We start from the raw sequence: 22,930 nt of genomic DNA, 5'->3' as shown, positions 1-22,930 counted from the left end.
TGTTATTTCATAGTCTACAGATTAAAATTATACTGAGATATTGCATTTGAACAATAACTAATGAATCAATAATTATTTACAGCATTCAATTTGGATCAAATAATAATAACTATTATTCATATAAAATACTATAAGATAATTATTATCTCATAGCACTTCATATTATTGTTGCAGTTTGAGTAAGATTGAAATTAGCGGCAGATCTGATCTCTTTCAAGATGGCGTCGTGGTGCACTGTGTGATAGAAGTTTCTCTTCTGTATGTGATCTGTTATGATCTGCATGGTGTCGACTGTTGTCTATGTCGTGTAAAATATTATTGTTTATAGTAGCAATTAACAAATTTATATTATTATTGCTAAAATAATAATATTATCAAAGTGTAGCAATTATCTCACACTAGGAATTAACATCCAATTATATAGGAGTGAATAACAGAGAGTTAAGACGGTTTTGAAAGTTGGAAAGGTGATAAAAATCAATTTCATAATAATTTGTTGGGTGTTGGTCAATAATAGTCGCAATGATTTTCCTTATTATTCCAAAATAACCCATTTTATTTTAAGTTTTGCTCTTTGTCAAAATACAGTAAAATATTTAAGATTATAATAAATACCTAATAGGTAATTTTATTTTCTACTCGTTTATGTCTCTGTGATCAAGTAAGGTTAGATCACTTTCGATTGCTAAGCACCCAATAATATTACAGATTACACTATCTAAGACCTAATTGTATTTTGATAACGTAAGATAAATATATATTCTGACGAGACATCAATTCAATTGTAAAAATATATTTGGCATGATATAATTATTTTAGAAAAAAACATGCGAAATGATGCGAAACTCAACGTTATGTAGCCTATTTCGATTGATAAACCTTTAAAACAATAAATTGCAATGTTTATCTGTACCGTATTCAATTCATAATCTGTATTTTATGTTATCTGAGATTTTTATATAGACTGTATGAAAATAATTATTCCACTTTACTTATGATTGATAACCATTCTTTGTAACCTTATCAACACTGAATAAATAGCTACCTACTACAAACAAACATAACCTCAAATCAAAGTAATATTAATTTGGATTTATAAAATAGAATTATAGTACCCTTTAAAATTAATGAAACGATAAAATAAGAACACAATTTAGCTATAATATTATAGTTATAATTACTATTGTGATGGAAGAAGCTGCAAGGACATTGCCAGCAGAATTGCCCAGGCTAAGATTGCCTTCAATAAGAAGAAAAATCTATTCACCTCAAAAAACATAAGTCTCGACGTAAGAAAAAACATGTTGAAACGTATGTATGGAGTACTGCAACATATGGAAGTGAGGCGTGGACAATGGGGGTGAGAGAGGAAAGAAGATTGGCTGCTACGGGATATGAGATGTGGATCATACTACGAGCTGAAGCGGAGAGCGGACGACAGAAAAGCATGGAGAGCTGCTGCCAACCAGCCCTACGGCTGTTAACCCAAGAGAGAGAGAGAGAGAATTACTATTATAGTAATAATTTGTTTTCTTATTCTATCGTTTTATCAATCTCAAAGGGTAGCCTACTATAATTCTATTTTATAAATACAAGAAAGTAGCCCTGAATTCATACATTTTAATGTAATATTTGGAAAATACAACTTTTAAATAATAGAAAGCCTATAGAAATGATACAATAATATTACACAGGGATGTGGTAAAACCCAACTTATTTCTTATCATCATATTTATAAATTTTGAAATTTCTTTCTTCAGATTTTTCAATTGTCATATTTCGATGGCTTGCTACCACTTTCAGCAACATGAACATTCTTGCATTAGTTTCTACTCAAGTTCTCCAGTCCAGTAGTTTAGATGTGTTGATGCGTCAAACATAATTTGCCTATCTCGTGCCTGTTTAAGTCAGTTCTACCCTTTAGTATAGCTTAGATAAAGCTTATAGCCTATTAGATATATGCTAATGAATAAATAAACTAGATGAATGATTTGTGATTTTATATGAGACTCTCATCACAATTTTTTTAGTAAATCAGTCCAGTAGTTTAGACTCGTGATGTTGCGTCCAACATAATTCCAACTATTCCGTAGGTGTATAAACCAGTTCTTTACTTTATTATATTATAGATTATGAAGTGTTTGTGCTAATGAAAGAATAAATCAGATGAATGGTATGTCATTTCAGATGAGCCTCTCGGATGATGATGAAGTGGGGGGGAATAATGTGAGAGAGACAGATGACCGACCAATGAAGAAAGCAAGATATGTTTGGCAGATAAAGGGTCGCTATCATTTCAACCAGAATAGACGTGAGTGAATAGATGGAAATTACTCAGATATTGCAATTATTATTCAAATGCCAACGAATTAATAATTATTATTAAACAAAAATCTAAATCAAAAGGAATGACCAATTTTTAAAATGGTGCACACAAACCAATTTTACATCAAATTACTCACAGAAGTATCAAGTTTATGATGATGTATTATAAGTGTTCTATGTGCCCTCCTTTTCAAGACACAAGGATGTACGCCATTTTATCATCAACAATGTTGGGCAGGATGCACAGAGCCGCAAGACTTGGCTATGCATTCCTGGCCACGTTATAATGGCAGTGAAGGAAGATAGGATAACAACGTTGCCGATCCTCCATCTTGTCAATGCCTTCTATAGACGGTAGCTGATACAGGTTTATTGATGTAATATTGACTATTCATTCTCGTTTAAAATGATCAATTATATTATATCAAGCAAGAAATTATATTTTTCAATAATTTCATGATTAATTCACATAATTGAGGTGATATATTTTGTTAAATAACATTGTTAAAAGACGATCTGGCAACAGAGCAAAGCGAGAAAGAGATAGCGCTATCCACTCTGTTGAATGATAGACAAGGACAAAACAACTAATCAAAGCCTGTGGGTAGATGACACCATCTGATAAGTCATGATTAGTAAACTTTTCAGAAGAGGAATTTGAAAGTTTGGCATAGCTGTAAAAATCAGCTATCTTATTTTTTCTTACCCATTTCAAACTGATATAATCAGCTGATCTTTGACTATTTGAATATAAAATACCAAGGAATAAATCATTTATTAAAATTAACTATTAGTCCAGGCAATGAATGCTCAAAAAAGGGTATACCTAGAGGGGAAAGTTGGGAAGACAATATTGTTGACTCCGCGTTTTTTTTTTATTTTTAAATGTCACATCTTTTAGAGCGGATATCTCGAAAAGTGGAAGAGTTATAGAAAAAGTTGTAAGATCAATATTGTAGGAAATTATGTAAGCTTTAATTTCCTATAGAATAGTCATGTCTGTAAAATGCATAATTTTCGAGTTATATGCGAGAAACCAAAAAATGGTACCTTTGAACCACTCCCACCCCCTTAGCATAGGGGGTAGGGGTGGGGACTTTTGATTTTTTCCCCCTTTCTATCCTAAACAGAACAGCGGGGTCAAAAATTGTCTTCTCAACTTTTCCCTCTATAACCTTTCCTTGACTGGACTAGCCTATATTAAGAATTTTTGCAAGTGATGTCAGAGATATCATGTTTTGCCATCTGCCAAATATTTCATTCACAATGTAACAGTTTAGGAAATATGTTAAAAATTGATTTTTTACAAATTAATTTGAATAGATTTTTTATGAATTAATTGATATTATGTACAAGTATTGATTAAGGTAACCTAACTTTTAACTGTTTGCTAAGTTATATGGGTTATGTGGTTCCCAATTGACGTTATTAATTTTCATATTTTATAATAGCCTAGCAGTACAAACACTTATCAAACTTTGCCATATTTTGATAATTGGATTATTATACAAACTGGTAGTAGAGAGTTAATAAAAAATGTAAATTCGTATGGCTTTTGTTGGTGGGGAGTCCCTTGCGGGAAGGTCCCACCGCCTGAATATATAATTTAACTAATCAATGGGACTCACAACTGTCATACTTCGGCCGGATATATATGTAGGCTACTTATAAATATTTGTCATCTTAGGGATTGGAAGAAAATTTTCTATCAGGCTTGGGCAAGGCCTATATCTCAGCTATTTACAGGGATACAACATAATTATCTAGTTATACCATCTTATAGATCTAATTTTTCTGAGCATAAATCAATTTGGTCAAAAATGTGACTTATCAGCTTTTGTCATCTACCCACAGTAAACACTGTCATTATAATGTGGACCTCACTACAGTATTGAGAATGATATTGTATACTTATGTATCAAGCTCTATATATAAAAATCTGGTGTGGAACACTCACACAACTTTCCTTGCTCATTGAACTATAAGCCTCATTATCAAACGAGAATAATTTAGGGGAATAACATAATGACCATTGACGGCAACATATTTGCAACTACGATCAGACTACTGTATATGTGTATATACAATTGTTTTTAGAGTACTTCTTCCTTTATGTAAATTGTGAAATTCGATGATTTTTTTGAAATTCGTCAAAACAGCTGTTCTACAGATGAAATATCTTGACTATAACTGTGTTCTTTTTATAAACTGCTCTACCTACCCACGGTATATGGAAGAAGAAAAAGTAAAAATCTGGTGTGGTACACTCACACAACTTTCCTTGCTCATATTCGAAACTACGATCAGACTTTTGTATATGTGTATATATAATTGTTTTCAGAGTACTTTTTCCTTTGAAAAAATCGTTAGAGCCGTTTTTGAGAAAATCGTGAAAACATGGTTTTTTAGTAACTGTAATTTTTCCCAAGAAATTACGGAGCTCCTGCAATTTTCTCAGAAATGAGACTCATGTCAGTTGATAGGGCTTATAAATAGTTATCTATGGTATAAATTTGAAGGAAATCGTTGAAGCCGTTTTCGAGAAAACCGTGAAAAACATGGTTTTTTAGTAATTATGCGCCATCTTGAATTGAATTTTATTGAATTTCTTATTGTCGGATCCTTATGGTATAAGGACCTTAAGTTTAAAATTTCAAGTCAATCGGTTAATTAGGAATGGATTTATCGTGTTCACAGACATACACACATACACACACACAGACCAACACCCAAAAATCATGTTTTTGGACTCAGGGGACCTTGAAACGTATAGAAAACTTGAAATTAGGGTACCTTAATTTTTTTGGAAAGCAATACTTTCCTTACCTATGGTAATAGGGCAAGGAAAGTAAAAATGAATGTCTGTAGTGTGTTAGTTTGTTTGTTTGTTCCCTATAGACTCAAAAACTACTTGACTGAACGGCATGAAACTTTGGGGATATGATGTGTGAATATTGGGGATGGTTTCTGACCAGAAATTTCAATAGGGGGGCTAATAATAATGATTTATTAATCCATTTTACAGACCTATGTTTTCGAAATTCTCGGCCGAGTGACTACCTACAATTTAGCATCTAAAGTTACCAGCTGTATAATAAACACGTCATCCTGTGATAAATTGTGAACTGGTATTAAAACGGTAGTTTGGAGTAGAAGTTAGTGTAGTTGATTGGTACCAGCTGTAGATAATCGTTTCTTAGAAGACCTATACAAATAATTATCACTCCCCTATCATTGAGAAACTTGAAAATGTTGGAAAAAAATTATTTATCTCATGGAAGAGAGTTATTCATATTGCATTCATTAATTACTGAATAATGACAGACTAATTTACATCTTTCAAAATTTAGCTAAGCTTATATTCATCCTAAAATGGAAGGAAGATGGAAAGAATATGGAATTCTGTGTAATTCATCGTACATCGCATATTTCCTGGACCATCTATTGATAATCAACAACTATGAAAACATTAAATTCATCTTTGAAACACTGATTTAGCCTATCTATTATTTTTTTTATTCAACTCTTCACTGATAGATATTACTACCAATTGATTGAGAAGAATATGTTTTCGGAATAATAAATGCTGTATGACTAAGCACATAGGAAGTCCGTATTGAGATGTAGATGAATATATTCATTGTCAGATAAATCTCATGATTCACCAAATAAAGTAAAGTGTGACATGAGATACATTGACTTTTTGGCGGTACGAAGTTCGCCAGGTAAGCTAGTGTATAAATAAATAAATAGCATGAATTTGAATACATGAACATGAATTTTCAGATGGCGTGTGCAAGGATGGTTGTTCATCATCGGCGAGCTCATCAGCGGTTGAGCGCAAACAGGAGGTGTGGCAGACCCGGCAGATGGCCAAGGCGGTCGTCGACAACACCGTGAATCGAGTCATTGAAGACGGCGGTCTGTCAGCGTATGCCAGCGATGCTAACGACTGGGTGGACCACTCATTCGCCACCCGCGACTCGGCCAATCTCGAAAATGCTGCTGTAAGTTTACCTATTTTTGAACACTTTTATTACTTTCCTTGCCCTATACTATCATAGGTAAGGTAAGTATTGCTTTCCAAAAAAAATTAAGGTACCCCAATTTCAAGTTTTCTATACGTTTCAAGGTCCCCTGAGTCCAAAAACATGATTTTTGGGTGTTGGTCTGTGTGTGTGTGTGTGTGTGTATGTGTGTGTGTGTGTGTGTATGTGTGTATGTCTGTGAACACAATAACTCCATTGCTAATCATGACCGACAATAAGAAATTCAATTAAATTGAATTCAAAATGGCGGAAAAAATGGCGGATAATTACTGAAAAGCCATGTTTTTCACGGTTTTCTTGAAAACGGCTCTAACGATTTTTTTCAAATTTATACCATGGATAGCTATCTATAAGCCCTATCAACTGAAATGAGTCTCATTTCTGGGAAAATTGCAGGAGCTCCGTAATATTCTTGAGAAAAATGACAGATAATCACTAAAAAAACATGTTTTCACGGTTTTCTCAAAAATGACTTCAACTCCAGCTCATTACATCCAAGTGGGGCGAAAAATAATTTTTGAATAGTAGCGCTCATAAAATTTCCATCTATAGTGAGGTCCACGTTATAATGGCAGTGTTTGATTAGCAATGGTATTGCTATCCTTGTCTATCATTCAACAAAACGGATAGCGCTATCTCTTTCTTGCTTTGCTCTGTTGCCAGATAGTCTTTTAACAATGTAGAATAAATAAGTAATTAACTGAGTATTTCATTTTATATGAGACAGAAATATGCGAGGCAACTTCAAAAAGAGTTTTAAGTTCCCGATCAATTAAATCTGAAAATCAAAAATTCAGTTCCTAGTTGGAATCTAAATAGTATTATTCTGTCTGAACAAATTATTTTACAATTCAAAGGCAAGCAATATCCCTTGAACAATATAACAAAATAACACATCATGTTGTTCAATCCATAATAATAACAGCTGATAAATTTGAAAATTGGTGAACTAGAACCCCATAAAATGGCGATTTTGCAATGCCTCACGGGACTGTGTCATGACCTGTATTTATAGACCTTGCTGTCTACAGATGGAACTAAATTGGAAGTTGCAATTTATCCTGTTTATTTCCATCTGTAGACTGGCTGGCTGCTATGGCTTTGTATAAAATGAGCGCTGCTATCCAGAGATTGTCAGTTTGGTGTAAGAGTAAGCCTTCCTGACCGGTAATTTGGAGCTACTGGGTTCGATTCCCGGGCTGACATATAATTTTTGGGTAGTAGCGCTCATCGAATTTCCTCCATCTACAGTGAGGTCCACGTTATAATGGCAGTGAAGAAAGATAGGAGAAAAACGTTGCCAAGTCTCTCCATTTTGCCACTGAGTGTACACAGCTGTTACTCAATTCATCCCATTAAATTTGATCTAATAATAATTATCATTTCCTTGATAAAATAATCAATTCAATGTCAAATTAATCATGATGTATTTTTACATAATTTGATTCGAAAATTTGCTTTCATAACTGAGATCAGATTTTTATTCTTATACAAATCTGAAATGGCGGCCAATTTAAAAAGCTGTGATACAACAATGTTAATTTCTAAACAACAGAAATTAAGTTATTTGGTAGGTATTCTATTCCAATTTCTTTTAAAACTAATAGAAAAATAGAAATCCCATTATAAATAAGTAATTTCAATGGAAATAATTCTGAAATAACCTTTCAATATTATTTATACCGGTACGAGTAGGTCTAACCTATACGTGTAGGCTAACTGAAGCATGGATGAAGTCTAGGATGGTTAGTTATCAACTTTTAAAATGTCATTTCAGGTATTTTAATTTGTGTTTCTCATACGGTAATGTCTAAAAATTATTCAATTGTTTCAAAAATACATTTCAAATAAATTATACGACTTGTGTACTCAAATATCTTGATAGAATGAAGATTAAAAAAATGGCGGCTGAGAATTGTTTGTCTACTTTTGTACAGTCACTGACAAAATTAAAAAAAATATATTCTGGCTAACTGACAACATTGCAAAGCGAGAGAGAGATAGCGCTATCTGTTCTGTTGTATGATAGAAGAGGACAGCAACAGTATTGTCAATCGTACACTGCCATTATAACGTGGACCTCACTATAGCTGTTTACCCTGTTGTCAATATTTGCAGTAGCAATTGTCTTAGAACTGAATTACAGCATTTAATTGGGATTTTCGTTTAGTAATGATTATGATATACTGTGTTGAATAAATTGATTTATTTAAATAAATCTTATTTTTGTTTGTCAGGTAATGATGGCAATCCAATCACACGGATTGCAACAGCCGCAGCAATGCACTTGTCCTCCCTCACAACCGACCTCCGCAAGACTGCAAGTCAGTCTCCCCTTTCACCATCGGCCCAGTTCATCACAAACCATCACATCATCTCCACTAGGTAAGTGTAGAGTTTACAGATGAAAATAATTACTGAGATATTGTAATTATTGCAGATATTGCTAATGAATTTATAATTATTATTAAACGAAAATCAAGATTAAATGTTGTAAATCACCCCTTAGACTTCTGCTACTGCAAATGTTGACAACAGGGTAAACAGCTAGATGGAAATTCGATGAGTGCTACTATTCAAAAACTATTTGTTCCCGCGCTGACAATATAATTCTAAAATGGTAGCGCTCATCGAATTTCCATCTAGCTGTTTACCCTGTTGTCAATATTTGCAGTAGCAGAAGTCTAAGGGTAACCGTCCACTGGAACCGTATTCAACCGATCCGTTCGGCCGTTGGATCGGACGAATCTGCCGCCCGTTAATTCGGCCGAACACCGTTGTCCATTGGAACCGTTTTTGTCAGCCTAGTTCAGTAGTTGGCTGGTTGCCAGAAAGTGAAGTGGCAAGCTAGTTAGTAGGGAAAGTCATTTTTCTGTGTGTGTTTACTCACAAAGATAATAAATAGTTATTTGTATATCTAGAGTGTAAAGTATTGTTTTTTCTCCCTGAGGGAAAAGTTTGAAGCCCGAGGCGAAGCCGAGGGCAATAGTTTTCTTCTTCTTCTTTCTCGATCCCCTTCTGCCTCACAGCGTAGGGTGGTTTGAAGATTCCTCGGCCCAGCGTCTCCACTCCCCACGATCCTCAGCCAATCTTCTCATCTGCTGCCAGTTTTTACCCCTAGCAGCCCCCATTCTTTCGACATGGTTTTCAAACGTTATTCTTGGTTGTCCTCTTTGCCTCACTCCAATAGGTTTCATTTCCCATATTTGTTTGGCCTTTCTCTCGTCTGTCATCCTTGTTACATGACCGAACCATTTCAACTGCCTTTCTTGCATTTTGCCAACCAGGGGTTCAATCTCCACTTCCTGCCTTATGACTTCAATCCTTATCCTGTCTCTTCTTGTTTTTCCCACAATCTTTCTAAGGAATTTCATTTCAGATACTCTGATTTTCTGGGCTTGGTATTTATTGTTGTCTTACCACACGTTTCTTCTGTTGCTCTAAACATTGCTGTTTTCAAACACATCCATAGTTCTTCCACTCCCATTTCCTCATGTCTTCTCAGTTCTTCCAGATGTTCTCTTATTTTTTCTCTATATATCTCTCTCTTCTCTTCCTCCTTAAATACTTCTATTTTCAATCTTGAAAACTTTTTGTTTGCTTGTTTCATGAAAATCCGAAATCTTACATCCATAACCAGCAGCCTATGATCAGTACTCAATTCAGCTCCCCGAATAACTTTGACGTCTAGTACTCTTCTTCTCATTCCAGGTCCATATATGAAATAGTCAATGACACTTTCAGCATCTATACCCTCTGCCAAGAATGTAATTTTATGGATACGTTTGTGATTATACCAGGAGTTTCCTACCAGCATATTGTTTCCAGTACAGAACTCTATTAACCTCTTTCCATTTTCATTTAGAGTCTGTTCTCCCCCGTGAGGACCAATGGTACCATGTGATCGATTTTGGTTACAACCTGTTCTTGCATTTAAATCACCAGCTATTATTACCTCTCTGTTGTTATCGTTTGCTTTAGGTGTCACCCTTTGTAACTCACTGTAGAAGCACTCTTTGGTACGAGTATATCAGCATCCTCAGTCGGAGCATAGGCAGAGACGATAGTGATCTTGATGTTCAGGTCCAAATCAGCTGTTATTATTCTGGAGCTAACAGCTTCCTAGTCACTCACTTCCGGGGTCATTACCAAGCCTACTCCTTCCTTTGCTCTTTCTTTTTGATCAACTCCTGAATATAGCAGGACATATCCATTCTCTAGCTCCTTCCTACCATTTCCTTTTCGTTTAACCTCACTCAGTCCCATCACAGCAATCTTGTACTTCTTCATCTCTTCAACAAGTTCAATTTCTTTCCCAGTCAGTGTTTTAACATTCCAGCATCCAAATCTAAATTTTGTCTTATCCAATTTGTTTCGTTTAGTTCCTGTCCGATTTCCGAGGCCCTTCATGTTTCTTTGAATCCAAGTTAACCCGACGTGTGGGGGATTAGCCCAACGACGTCTTGTTGAAGCACTTCTTTGTCTGACTTCTACCCTTTGACCTGTCCGGCTTGGGAGGCCCTGCTGGTAGTTACACTACCGCCGGCATAGCTCTTGGGGTCACAGGAGTACACAAGCCCCTCCACCACGACATGGTGTTGTGCTCCCTAGGAGGGGCAACAATTCTCCTGAGGGAGAAAAAACATTTTCACTCATGATATACACATTTTTCCTCCACCTACATTTTTATAAAAACTTCAAATAAAATAATTTTTAAAAACGTACGTGACCAAACAATGTGTTACAACATAATCTAAAAAGTATACAGAAACAGCTGGCTTGTAATCACAGTTCTCCGCCGACAGCGCTATCTGTCGGCAAAAGTTGTAACAACAATGGCCGCCACAACTACAGCTATGATGAAGTTCCCGTTACAAATTTGATTAGTTAATGAGGAATATTCGTTGGCTGGTATTTTTAATAACATGGAATATTTAACATTTTTTAGTATAGTGATATGAAGTTTGTAATAACTTTAGCATACAAACATAAATTTCATATATTGATCAAATGTCTGGTTGAGGTATTGAATTTCGTTTAATGATTAGTTTTGGTTGAATGACTACTCTATGCTTCCTCATCAGAGCTTAGACCTTCTAACTATGATGTAATGTAATGATGATGTAAGTTTTTAAAATAGAGATGCTTCCCATGTTATTTAAATAGAGTCACTTTTCCTCCCTAGGGAGTTTTTCTGTTTTTTAGTACCGAGAGCGAAAAAGTGACACTTTAGTATAATGTTTCAGGGAGTAAAGTAAGTACTTTGGACAGTAGGTGGAGGAAAGTTCAAAAAACAAAAACAGTAAAGACTGTAAAACAATTTTGAGGTTAGGATGATGTTGTCTCAGCTCGACTTCGGACGTATTTCAATTCGGATCGAAAACTTGATCGGCCGTGCACGGATGTATGAACCTGCTGAAATGGACGAGCATCTATAGTTTTCTTTATTGGGGCATCATTCGGTAGTTTTTGGACGATGTTAGTTCGGACGAAAACGGTTCTAGTGGACGGGCCCACCTTAAGGGTGATTTAAAGCATTTAATTCGGATTTTTGTTTAATAATATCTATTAAGTGTAGAGTTGCTTCGATACCACAAAATTATCAATACCATTACTTGGCATTGAATCAAAACAAAAATATCAATACCGCTTGAGTATGAAAACAAAAATATCGAAATGAGTAGGTATCGAAATTCGATACTTTTTTAGAAACAAAACATCCAGAAATCGATGTGTTCCTGAAATTGATTGTGCTTGAAAGGTCTAAGCACTAAGGAGTGAGTCAATTTTGTTGTCCAATGAACTTGACCTGTAAAAAGGTTGGAAGAATACGTGTTCAAAATTTGAAGCTGATTGATCAATTCTCCGTAAAGTTATTGTAGAACATAAAGACAGACAACGACTTTAGCCTCCAGTAAATTAAAAGTGAGAACTTGCTAACGCTCATTCAATTACTATTTTTGTCTTATGTTGGTTTGAACAATAAAAATTGGGATGGAAATTACTGAGATATTGCAATTATGCAAATAATGCTAATGAATTAATAATTGACCGAGCGAAGTGAGGTCTAAGATTCAAGTCGACGGTTTGGCATTTCTCTTAATGTTTAAATGTTTATGTATTGCGCATTTACGGCGAAACGGGGTAATAGATTTTCATGAAATTTGACAGGTATTTTTAAATTGCGCGTCGACGTATATACAGTACAAGGTTTTTGGAAATTTTGCATTTCAAGGATAATATAAAAGGAAAAAGGAGCCTCCTTCATATGTCAATATTAGAGTGAAAATCAGACTATAGAATTATTCATCATAAATCAGCTGTTGAGTTGACTATAAATTGCATGCCACGACGCATGCAATTCAATATCTCAATGTAACTTGGTAAAAAATTAGCAGCTGTGTAGACTATAAATTGCATGCCTCATTGAATGCAATTTTTATGCACTATTAAATAGGATGCAAAGAACTTATAACAGCTCGTCTGGGCGCCTAGATGTCTTCTGGTTTTCTCGCGCTAAATTCCGGAAAGCGTTATATGGTAATGAAATCTTGTATAAGCATGATCTGATCAAATAAATAGTGTATCAGTGTGAATATGCTTATGGTTTGGGACGTCGTTATAACTGCGCGAGGTCTACTGTTCACAGAACTACTAGTTATTACTAAACGAAAATCCAAATTAATGGGTGATTTACAGCATTTAGTTTGGATTTTTGTTTAATAACTATCATTAATAATCAATTTTTAATCTGTTTCAGATGAATCATCAATTGTGGATGCTGGAAAATCAGTTTCTAATTCTACATCATTTACAGCATCTGTAACTTATGAGAAATCACTTCCAAATGCAGCGAAATTGTCAACAACTTCTGTTCAAAATACAACAACATTGTTGCCATCTTCAACAACATCTGTTCAAAATACAGCAACATTGCTGCCAACTCCAACATCTACTCAAAATACAGCAACATTGTTGCCATCTTCAACATCTGTTCAAGATAAAGCAACATTGTTATCATCTTCAGCAACATCTGTTCAAAATACAGTAACGTTGTTGCCGTCTTCAACATCTGTTCAAGATACAGCAACATTGTTACCATCTTCAGCAACATCTGTTCAAGATACAGTAACGTTGTTGCCATCTTTAACATCTGTTCAAGATACAGCAACATTGTTATCATCTTCAGCAACATCTGTTCAAGATACAGCAACAGTGTTGCCATCTTCAACATCAGTGGCGACTAGAGCAACGTTGCTTCCAACTTCAACGCCATCTGTTCAAGATACAGCAACATTGTTGCCATCTTCTACAACATCAGACTTGAATGCAGCAGGAACAAAAACATCTGAAACATCATCTGTGTCAAGTGAACCATCAGAATTCCTGTCAGAGTCCCCAACAACAACAAAATCAAATTCAACGTCTTCCGATCAGAAAATAGACAGCAGAATGACTCAGTCTTCGTTTGAGTTTGACTTCTTTGAACAAGCGGTAGCGACGGCCATTTTGAAAAAAGGCCTCATCACGACCACTTCCGGTTCCGGTCTTGGTCCGACCACTTTCAGTTCCGGTCTTGGGTGAGCTACCATTTCCGGTTCCGGTCTTGGGATAACCTTTTCCGGTTCTGGTCGTGGTTAAACATTCAAACATTCTGGCCCGGTTGCACAAAAGCCGGTTAAATTTCAACCGTGATTAATTTTTTTTTTAAATTAATAAACCTATTTCGGACTATGTGTAACCTTATCTAAATTTGGGAGAGGAATAGCACAAGGTTACCTTATTTTTTCTCTCCCTATCATTTTTGATTATGTAATTATTGTATGAATAAACTAAGAATCAAATAATAATTTAATGAGAACCTATAAGAGAAGGCCCTTTTGATAAGACGGCTTCTCTGATTGGTTCTCTTGGAATTAATCCCGGTTAAAATTTAACCGGCTTTTGTGCAACCGACACTCTGTATTTTCATAATATTTTGCTGCTTTCAAAATTGTTACCGTGCAATTATTGTATCATCAATGTGTGTTTGTGATGACAAAGAGTAGGAATTTGTAGGGCCGGTTTCCGAGCTCGCGATTCAGCTAAGTTCTAGACTGTAAACAGCTGGAGTCAGAAAATTGGCTTTCTGAAACGGAGCGTAGTCGCAGTCCATGTTTAAATAAATTTAGAAAAATTACAAAATTGAACACAAAATAAAATTAAGAGAAAATAGTGTAAAGTCTCAGCTATTTTGATTTATTTAGGAGTGTTTAGAAAAATGTTTCCAATTATACAGAGTGCTCTGAAAAAGATGCTCATAGGTCTGGGTGTATGAATCTGTATGGTGTTGCAGTGGTTAGGGCAACAAAAGTCAAGTGTAAAAAATAGAGCCTACTAATTTGGATTTGTCATAATATAAAATATTAATATACATGAAACTAACAATCAACAATCAGTTTTTTTCGGAGTAACATCAAATACCGTTCAACTCCCTCAGCCAGAGCACAGCCTCCTCATCCGCCAGGTGCAATCTAGGCAACCCTCCAGGAAAATGATACAATGGACATGACGAGACAATGTGGTCCATGGTTTGTGTCTCTCCACACTCGCAATTGGGGGACTCTGCAAATCCCCAAATATGCATGCTGTTATAGCATCTTGCCTGGCCACTTCTGAACCTGTTCAGGCGAACCCACTGCTGTTGGGGCAACTCAAAGCCAGGGACTCTGTTGCCTGGATCAGACACAAGCTCTTTATCTTTCACCTCCTGAGATTCCCACATACCAGACCACTTCTGTGCTGTGGAGTTTGCAAATCATACTTCATAGTGGTAAAGCCAGATCAGCTTTCTGGATTTCAGGCGCAATGCAGCAGGAGAATCTGGATGTAGATCCATATGTATTGGAAGTGTTAGCATTGCACTGATCTTCGTCACCTCCCTTATAGCAATTTCTTCCCTTCTCAGTTGTGGGGGTGGGATGTGACTGAGAACTGGAAGCCAATTGGTTTGTGTTGGCATCAAACAACCAGTGACCACGCGCATTGCACTATTTAGCACTGTGTCCACCAGATGAGTATGGCAGCTTCTCATCCAAACAGGGCACCATACTCTGCAGTACTGTAGACAAGCGCCAAAGCTGCAGCTCTGAGAGTGTTTGCACTCCTGCCCCAAGATGATCCAGCTAGCTTCTGCAACAAGGTCAGCGCGTGATTCCTCTCATCAAAAGAAGAAAAAAAGTTCCAATTGACATAGGTCCGAAAATGCTTAGTTACCAAGTTGTTCAGGATGGAAGATTTCAGTTCCCCTACCGAAACGAAGCCCTACTGGTATTTGTTGGCTGTTAATTAATATGTACAATTTAGCATAATTTGTGTAAATGAACTGAAAAATTGAATAAAACCGTTTCCAGACCTGTAGCTACAGTAATTTTTAAGATATGTGATGAAATACTTGAAACTTGGTCCCGAAAAACAAGTTCCTTCAAGTTTGAAGCAGATATACTATGTTAAATGTACAATAAACACAAAATATGTTTTTACAGAACTTGTAGAAAATTTCATTTCAAAGAGAAAGATGTAGAATAAGTCTATAATATACAAACGCAACCTTGAAAAAATAATCCTCAATTACATACAAAACGCATGAAAAATAGAGAGCTTTACAGATTTTGTATATTTTTCATGAGTTTTGTATGTAATTTAGGATTATTTTTTAAGGTTGCGTTTCTCTATTATAGACTTATTTCACATCTTTCTCTTCGAAATTAAATTTTCTACAAGTTCTGTAAAAACATATTTTGTGTTTATTGTACATTCAACATAGTAAATCTGCTAGAGGCCAATCAAGCCCCATCCCTTCCACCTTTGCTCGATAGGCTGCTCTCTTTTCGGCTCCCACCAGTAGTTACCATCTCTCATCATGTGAGTGGACCATATCACTAACAACCTTGATGTTACCAGTCTCAGCAATACGTGCCAGCCGTGGGAAGCCAAGACCCGCATCTCTCTTCCGTGAGTAAATTATGCCATCTGAAATGCTAGTGGGCAGGTGATACAACTCCTTCACTATTCCTTTAAGTTCCGTGTCTACCGTTTTAAGCCAACCGCTTGAGGGAAGGTCTCCTATCATGAGGTGATAGTAACCAGGTAGCAAGAAATTTGCAATTAGATCCAGTTTCTGTCGTGGTTTCAAGGGCAGCCTTGCTGCCTCAACGATTCCTTCGATGTTCTGATGATTGTCCAATCCTTTGTTATCACAAAAGAAAGCTCCCAAATATCTGACCGACTCTGTAGGCATAAACTGTCTAACCTCCACCCCATCAATCAGCACCCCTGCCTCATCCTGTATCCAGGTGCGGCTCACAGCCCTAAACCTAGCGCCGCAGTGCATGATGGTTTCTCACAGCTTGGCGTTGTTGTCATTTGAGATGAGTGTCTGGCTTGGAAGCGTTTCGGCCGCATTGCAGGATGACTGTTAACGGTTGCCAGAAGATCAACAGCTGGGTCTTTTTCGTTATTTTTCGTGATAGAGAAATTCTGATTGCAGATTCGTTCTCAGCGACCCCAAGTTTAGCCTGAAGGCTCAGAATGTCAACAATGTTTTTAAATAATTAAAAATCATCATGAAAAGTCATTAATATGGTAGTACACCACGTTTCTGGAAACTTTTTACTGGTGACTGGAGTTATTATTGATTTAGGTAGCACAAAAATCAAAATAATCGTGAGAAAGAAAACTGCTGATGAACGCGAATAACTCCATTGTTCTATTGTCTTGGCTGCTTGGCTGAGCCTGGCTGGAGGGATCAAATAACTGACTGGATTGATCTTTCATCTGTCTACCAGGCGGAACTACGCCAACCATTGCTGGGTGGAAGATGTTACTGCGGCCGCTCGCATTCCCACCAACGCTGCTATTATTTGCTGTCTCAGCGCCTAGTCCGAGTCAGACAAGCGTCCAGCCTGCACTGCGGAGCTAGGTTAAGGCCCAGGGTTCCCCCAGGGAACCAGAGACAACCCAACTGTTCGAAGGTATTCAACAGTAGTGTTGAACATGTCCTGCAGCTCCCCCCTAGAATTGGCAAGGAGGACCAAGTCATCGGCAAAGGCCAACAGGACACCAGCCTCAGAAACCCTGAACCCCGCCCCTGAAGCCTTTAGCTTCTCCAGTAACTGATCCATTCCATTTCATTTATTTATCGTCACATTACATCAATTTTTGAGTAACACTCATTTGACTGGTGACATGTCAATACTAGAACAAAATTATATTTAAAAGACTTAGTTCTAACTTCTTGAAAGTAAAATAGATAAATACACTCTATGATGTATCTCATCAAATTCACATGGAAATGAAAGTGACAAAAAGTTAAGTTACACTCTACAGCCTCTTTTCACAAATTAAAATTCGTCAGCAGAGTATAGGGCTTTCTCTACTAGCATTTTTCTGACTGTTAGTTTGAATTTGTTGATTGAATCTAGATTTCTGATGGCTGCAGGTAATTTAGAGCTGTGTGCTTATGTACTGGAAAAGCAATGAGACTACTATTACGTGTATTATATCCGTGATTATCTGTGCAGAATTGAAATTTATCCAAATTCTGTTCAACAAAAACCAACAATTGATAGATAAAAATAGATGGCACCGTTAGAATGTTCAGGTTTTTGAATAATGCTTTGCAAGAATCTCTTGATCTCAATCCACAAATGACTTACTATTTTTTTCTGGATTATAAAAATTTTACCGCTATCAACAGAATTTTCCCAGAAAATGGTTCTGTAGCTCAGATATGAGTAGACATATGCGTAGTAGACGGCCAATAGGGTGCTTTTGTCTAGTGAGTGAGAGAGGGTGAGAATTACAAAATAAGCTTGATTTAGTTTTTTGCAAGGACCTGAATATGCTCCTTATAAGTGAAACTCTGATCTATTATAAGTCCCAGGAATTTTGTTGAAGAGGACAGTTTAACACTGTCTTCAATTATTGGAAGATGTACTCTGTTCACTGCTGTTAGATTATGAGCAGAGCTAAATTAGTTTCTCGAACAGCCAGTACTCGTCAACGGGAGAGGGTATTGCCCTGGAATGAATGTTGGCAGACGACCCATACTATGCCATTTCAGTTGTCATGAGCGTTGGAACGTACAACAGCGAGTGTTCGCTGTTAAGCAGTTTTTTTTAGAAACAATGAATCTGTAGTAACAGTGCAACGCTTTTTCGTCAATATTTAAGAGTTGAGGGTCGAGGTGCAATGCCCGATCGAAATACTGTACTCCGATGGGTTGCAGCGTTAAGTAGTACTAGTTAACCACCTGGTCTTCCCCGTTTAGTTCGTACTCCTGAAAATGTAGAATGAGTCAGTGTCGTCGAGTCAATCCTCTAGGATTAGTAACAACTGCCATTCTGACTCGGTCTACATTTTCCGGGGAACGGAGAAGACCAGGTGGTTTCTTTTCCATCACAGAACTAGTACTCCTACACGCTACAACCCATTGGAGTACAGTTCGGGCATTGCACCTCGACCCTCAACTCTAAAATATTGACGAAAAAGCGTTGCACTGTGACTACAGATTCATTGTTTCTAAAAAAAAACTGTTTACCAGCAAACACACGATGTTGTACGTTCCAACGCTCAAAGCAGCTGAAATGGCATAGTATGGGCCGTCTGCCAACATTCATTCCAGGGCAATACCCTCTCCCGTTGACGAGTACTGGCTGTTCGAAAAACATGCGTTTCCTCTGCACAACCCTGTAGAAAAGATAAGATTTAAGTAGCCTTTTTTAAAATGGTTTATTTACGACATGCTTGGGCCATTGTTTTATTTTTATTTCTACTCAAGAGTAGCCCTAACAAAAGAAGATAACAGATTATAATTTATATAAGATTTATATTCACACTGATAAAAATCTGGTGTGGCACATTCACACAACTTTCCTTGCCGTTATAAGAATTGATCACCTGACGCTAATGTTCCCGTGCATCTCAAGTCTACTTATAAACAAAGATCTGAGCCAGCTGGTCACAGGACAATAACACTGGAGACATACGAGGTCTGCTATCTCTTCATAGTGAATCATTTAATAGAATCAACAGTTGCCAACAGTTTGCAATTGAAATAATAACATTTTCTCGAATTTCGTGCTTATTTTTAATATTAGGTGAAAATGTTACTGAACATTAATTGTAGAGATTTTTATGCTTAATCTTCTCCACTCAAAATTTTTTGTTTAAATTTCATCTGAAGCCTGATAATTGGGAATCTAAAATCGAACTTTGCATAGATGGGGCGGAGCTCCTGAAATTTTTACATATATGAGACTTGTGGCAGTTGATAGAGCTTATCAATGACTATTTCAGGTATAAATTTGATCAAAATGGTTGGAGCCGTTTTTGAGAAAATCTTGAAAAACCCTGTTTTTGACAACATTTTTGCCATTTTAGCCGCCATCTTGAATTCCATTGGATCGAAAATGTTTGTGTCGTATACTTATAGTGTAAGGACCTTAAGTTCCAAATTTCAAGTCATTTGGTTAATTGGGAGATGAGATATTGTGTACACAGACGCACATACACTCATACACACACACACACACACACACACACACACACATACACACATACAGACCAATACCCAAAAACAACTTTTTTGCACTCAGGGGACCTTGAAACGTATAGAAATTTACAAATTTGGGTACCTTATTTTTTTTGGAAAGCAATACTTTCCTTACCTATGGTAATAGGGCAAGGAAAGTAAAAATATGGACTACAAGTTTTACTGATCATATAGAGTATAGTGTGTAATAAAATTTTAATTCTGTGAACCAAATCAGAGAAGACCATTTCAAAAAGATGGATCTACTGGAATTAATCAGGATTGAAAATAACCCGGCTTTTTGCAACCGGCACTAAGTAGGCTACCTGATTGAATGATTACAAAAGTTCAACAGCTGAGTCATAATTTTTGACACAAGAACTCGCTCACTCACTTCCATCACCAACAGACGACGAAATAATTATTATCAGCTGTTTTTCCAATGATGATTAATAATTATCCTTTTAATGTCCTTCAGCGAGTTTTCCAAGGGATGAGACCTAGTTCAATCGAATTTTTATATTATAAATCTACTATGTTCTGAATTTCATGAGAATTGTTAGAGCCATTTTCGAGATCCGGTGAAATACAAACATATAAACATCAAAACATCTAAACATAAAAACAGAAGTTGCTTGTTTAATAGTTTAGGATAGGATTATTTAAGAATCAACTAAATTTTTAGTTGACCACAAATCTTCATTTACATTTTAAAAAGGTTTAAACATTTTTCTCTCCCTATCATTTTGATGATTTACTTATTGTATGAATCATTAAAGAAGAAATAAATAAATATTATTTAGATGCTCGGTTTAAACTGTAGATCCATAGGTAGGCCTATACTGATTCCATCTGTTTGGCCTAGTTGATATGTTTATAGAATAATGAAATTTATTATTTCTGTTTGTAAAATGTACAATGTATTATCATCTATTGAGTAATGTCTAAAAAAGAAGTTCCTATACATGTTGTGCTTGTGAATTAATTATAGAATGTGTTCATTTAATATTCATGAAATTATGTATCACACAATACTGGAATTGAAATAATATTGATGTTTGTCTTATGTATTTCAATAGGATCTATTCAAAGATGCATTTACACCAAAGTTATTAACAAAATGTTTATAACTTAATCCTTATAGTTTCTATTAGATTGAACATAACTTATCATACACATGTTGTGCATATGTGTTTGTCAAGCTCCGTTTAATCTAATAGAATCTATAAGGACGGAAAAATAAATATTTTGTTTTAAACGCAGCTTAATGTGTTTTCATCAGTAGGTAGGTCTAATATATGTTCATTGTATGAATTTTGTAAGATTTGTCTCGAACAATGGATCATATTAAAGAAAAGTTGATGTCTCATTCACAAAACCTTTCCTCTATAGTAATGTCATCCTATTGGTCTTGTGCAGAACTCTCAAATCTACACTACTTCTGATATCACCTACTGCACAGAAAGTTCAACTATAGTGAGATCCAGGTTATAATGGTAGTGGAGAAAGATAGGAGAACAACGTTGCCGACCCTCTTTCTTGTCAATGCAAGACAGTAGCTGATACAGGTTTATTGGTGTGAAATAAAATTAACTATTCATTCTCGTTTAAAATAATCAATTATAATTTACTAGTAGTTCTCTGAACAGTAGACCTCACGCAGTATTCTCATCCACAAGTACCTGATTGAAATAAAATTATAGACCTTATGGAAATACAGCAATAGACTGGCTTCTCCACACATCTGTGTAATCACTTGACAGCTGATTTATGATGAATAATTCTATAGTCTGATTTTTACTCTAATATTGGTGTATGAAGGAGGCTCCTTTTCCCTTTTATATTATCCTTGAAATGCAAAATTTCCAAAAACCTTGTATATACGTCGTCGCGCAATTAAAAAAGGAACATACCTGTCAAATTTCATGAAAATCTATTACCGCGTTTCGCCGTAAATGCGCAACATATAAACATTTATTTATATTATTATAGTGTTTTATACAATAAATGAATTTAAACATTAACAGAAATACCAAACCGTCGACTTGAATCGTAGACCTCACTTCGCTCGGTCAATTAAGCAAGAAATTATATTTTTCAATAATTTCATAATTAAGATGAAAAGTTTTGTCGATTAATTATTAACTCTACATTTTTAGAAGACGATCCAGCTACAGAGCAAAGCGAGAAAAAGATAGCGCTATCCGCTTTTTTGGATGATAGACAAGGATAGCAATACCATTTCTAATCAAACACTGCCATTATAACGTGGACCGCACTATAGTTGTATCTAGCTACTATACAGGATGAGTTATGAAGCTGCAAACATAAAATTTTCAATTAGCCATATCTCTTGAACGGTAACGAATTTTTCAATCCCAAATGCAGATCCATGTTCCTCGCATCAAGGAGCATAAGTAGGTCTATGCCAAGTTTCAGCCATTTTTAGATTTTTAATTTCTCACAAACTGAGCCGTATCTCCTGAATGCATGAGTGTATTTTCAATTGTCATATGCCTGAGTTTGTCTTAAAAATCTATCATTTGGTACCAAAACCGATCATCCGTACTGATTTCTTAAAAATGCATGATGAAAATTTTCTGAGTAAAACCAAAAGTATCTCAGATTTGGCTGAAATTTGCACCATAGATGAAGCTCTACCTGAGAAATGTCGTTACCAAATTTGGTACCCCCAGCTACTACTATACAGAGTGACTGCAAACATAAAATTTGCAAAAATTTCAATTGGCCTTATCTCCTGAACGGTAACGAATTTTGAAAATCGGATTCCAGATTCTTGTTCCTCGCATCAAAGAGCATAAGGTCACGAAGTTTGATCGATTTTTATTTTTCACAAAAAATTGATTAAATCCATGGACTATAACAACCATCGTGAACCACACTGAGACGAAAAGTATCTCAGATTTGGCTGAAATTTGCGTGGATGAATAACGTGAACCTCACTAGTCACTATAGATCAGAT

General features: G+C 35.9%; 1 protein-coding gene across 2 annotated transcripts; it reads left to right on the top strand.

Annotated features, from left to right (window-relative positions):
• The first annotated feature begins 252 nt into the window (after positions 1–252).
• On the top strand, positions 253–14,512 carry LOC111059898 (chitinase-like protein PB1E7.04c). 2 transcript variants are annotated; one of them, XM_022347521.2, is made up of 5 exons: positions 253–467; positions 2,188–2,311; positions 6,112–6,332; positions 8,612–8,759; positions 13,135–14,512. In XM_022347521.2, the coding sequence occupies exons 2-5, from the start codon at positions 2,188–2,190 to the stop codon at positions 13,956–13,958; spliced, it is 1,317 nt and encodes a 438-aa protein (XP_022203213.2). In that variant the 5' UTR covers positions 253–467; the 3' UTR covers positions 13,959–14,512. The 2 variants fall into 2 exon arrangements, with proteins under 2 accessions (XP_022203213.2, XP_039291479.1); XM_039435545.1 differs by having other exon boundaries at positions 287–458.
• The last annotated feature ends 8,418 nt before the right edge of the window (positions 14,513–22,930 follow it).

The sequence above is a fragment of the Nilaparvata lugens genome, chromosome 9, assembly GCF_014356525.2.
Source record: "Nilaparvata lugens isolate BPH chromosome 9, ASM1435652v1, whole genome shotgun sequence".
In the NCBI taxonomy this organism is placed as follows: domain Eukaryota; kingdom Metazoa; phylum Arthropoda; class Insecta; order Hemiptera; family Delphacidae; genus Nilaparvata; species Nilaparvata lugens.
Note: the sequence above shows the minus strand (reverse complement) of the source record. Positions and strands in the feature narration are given on the sequence as shown.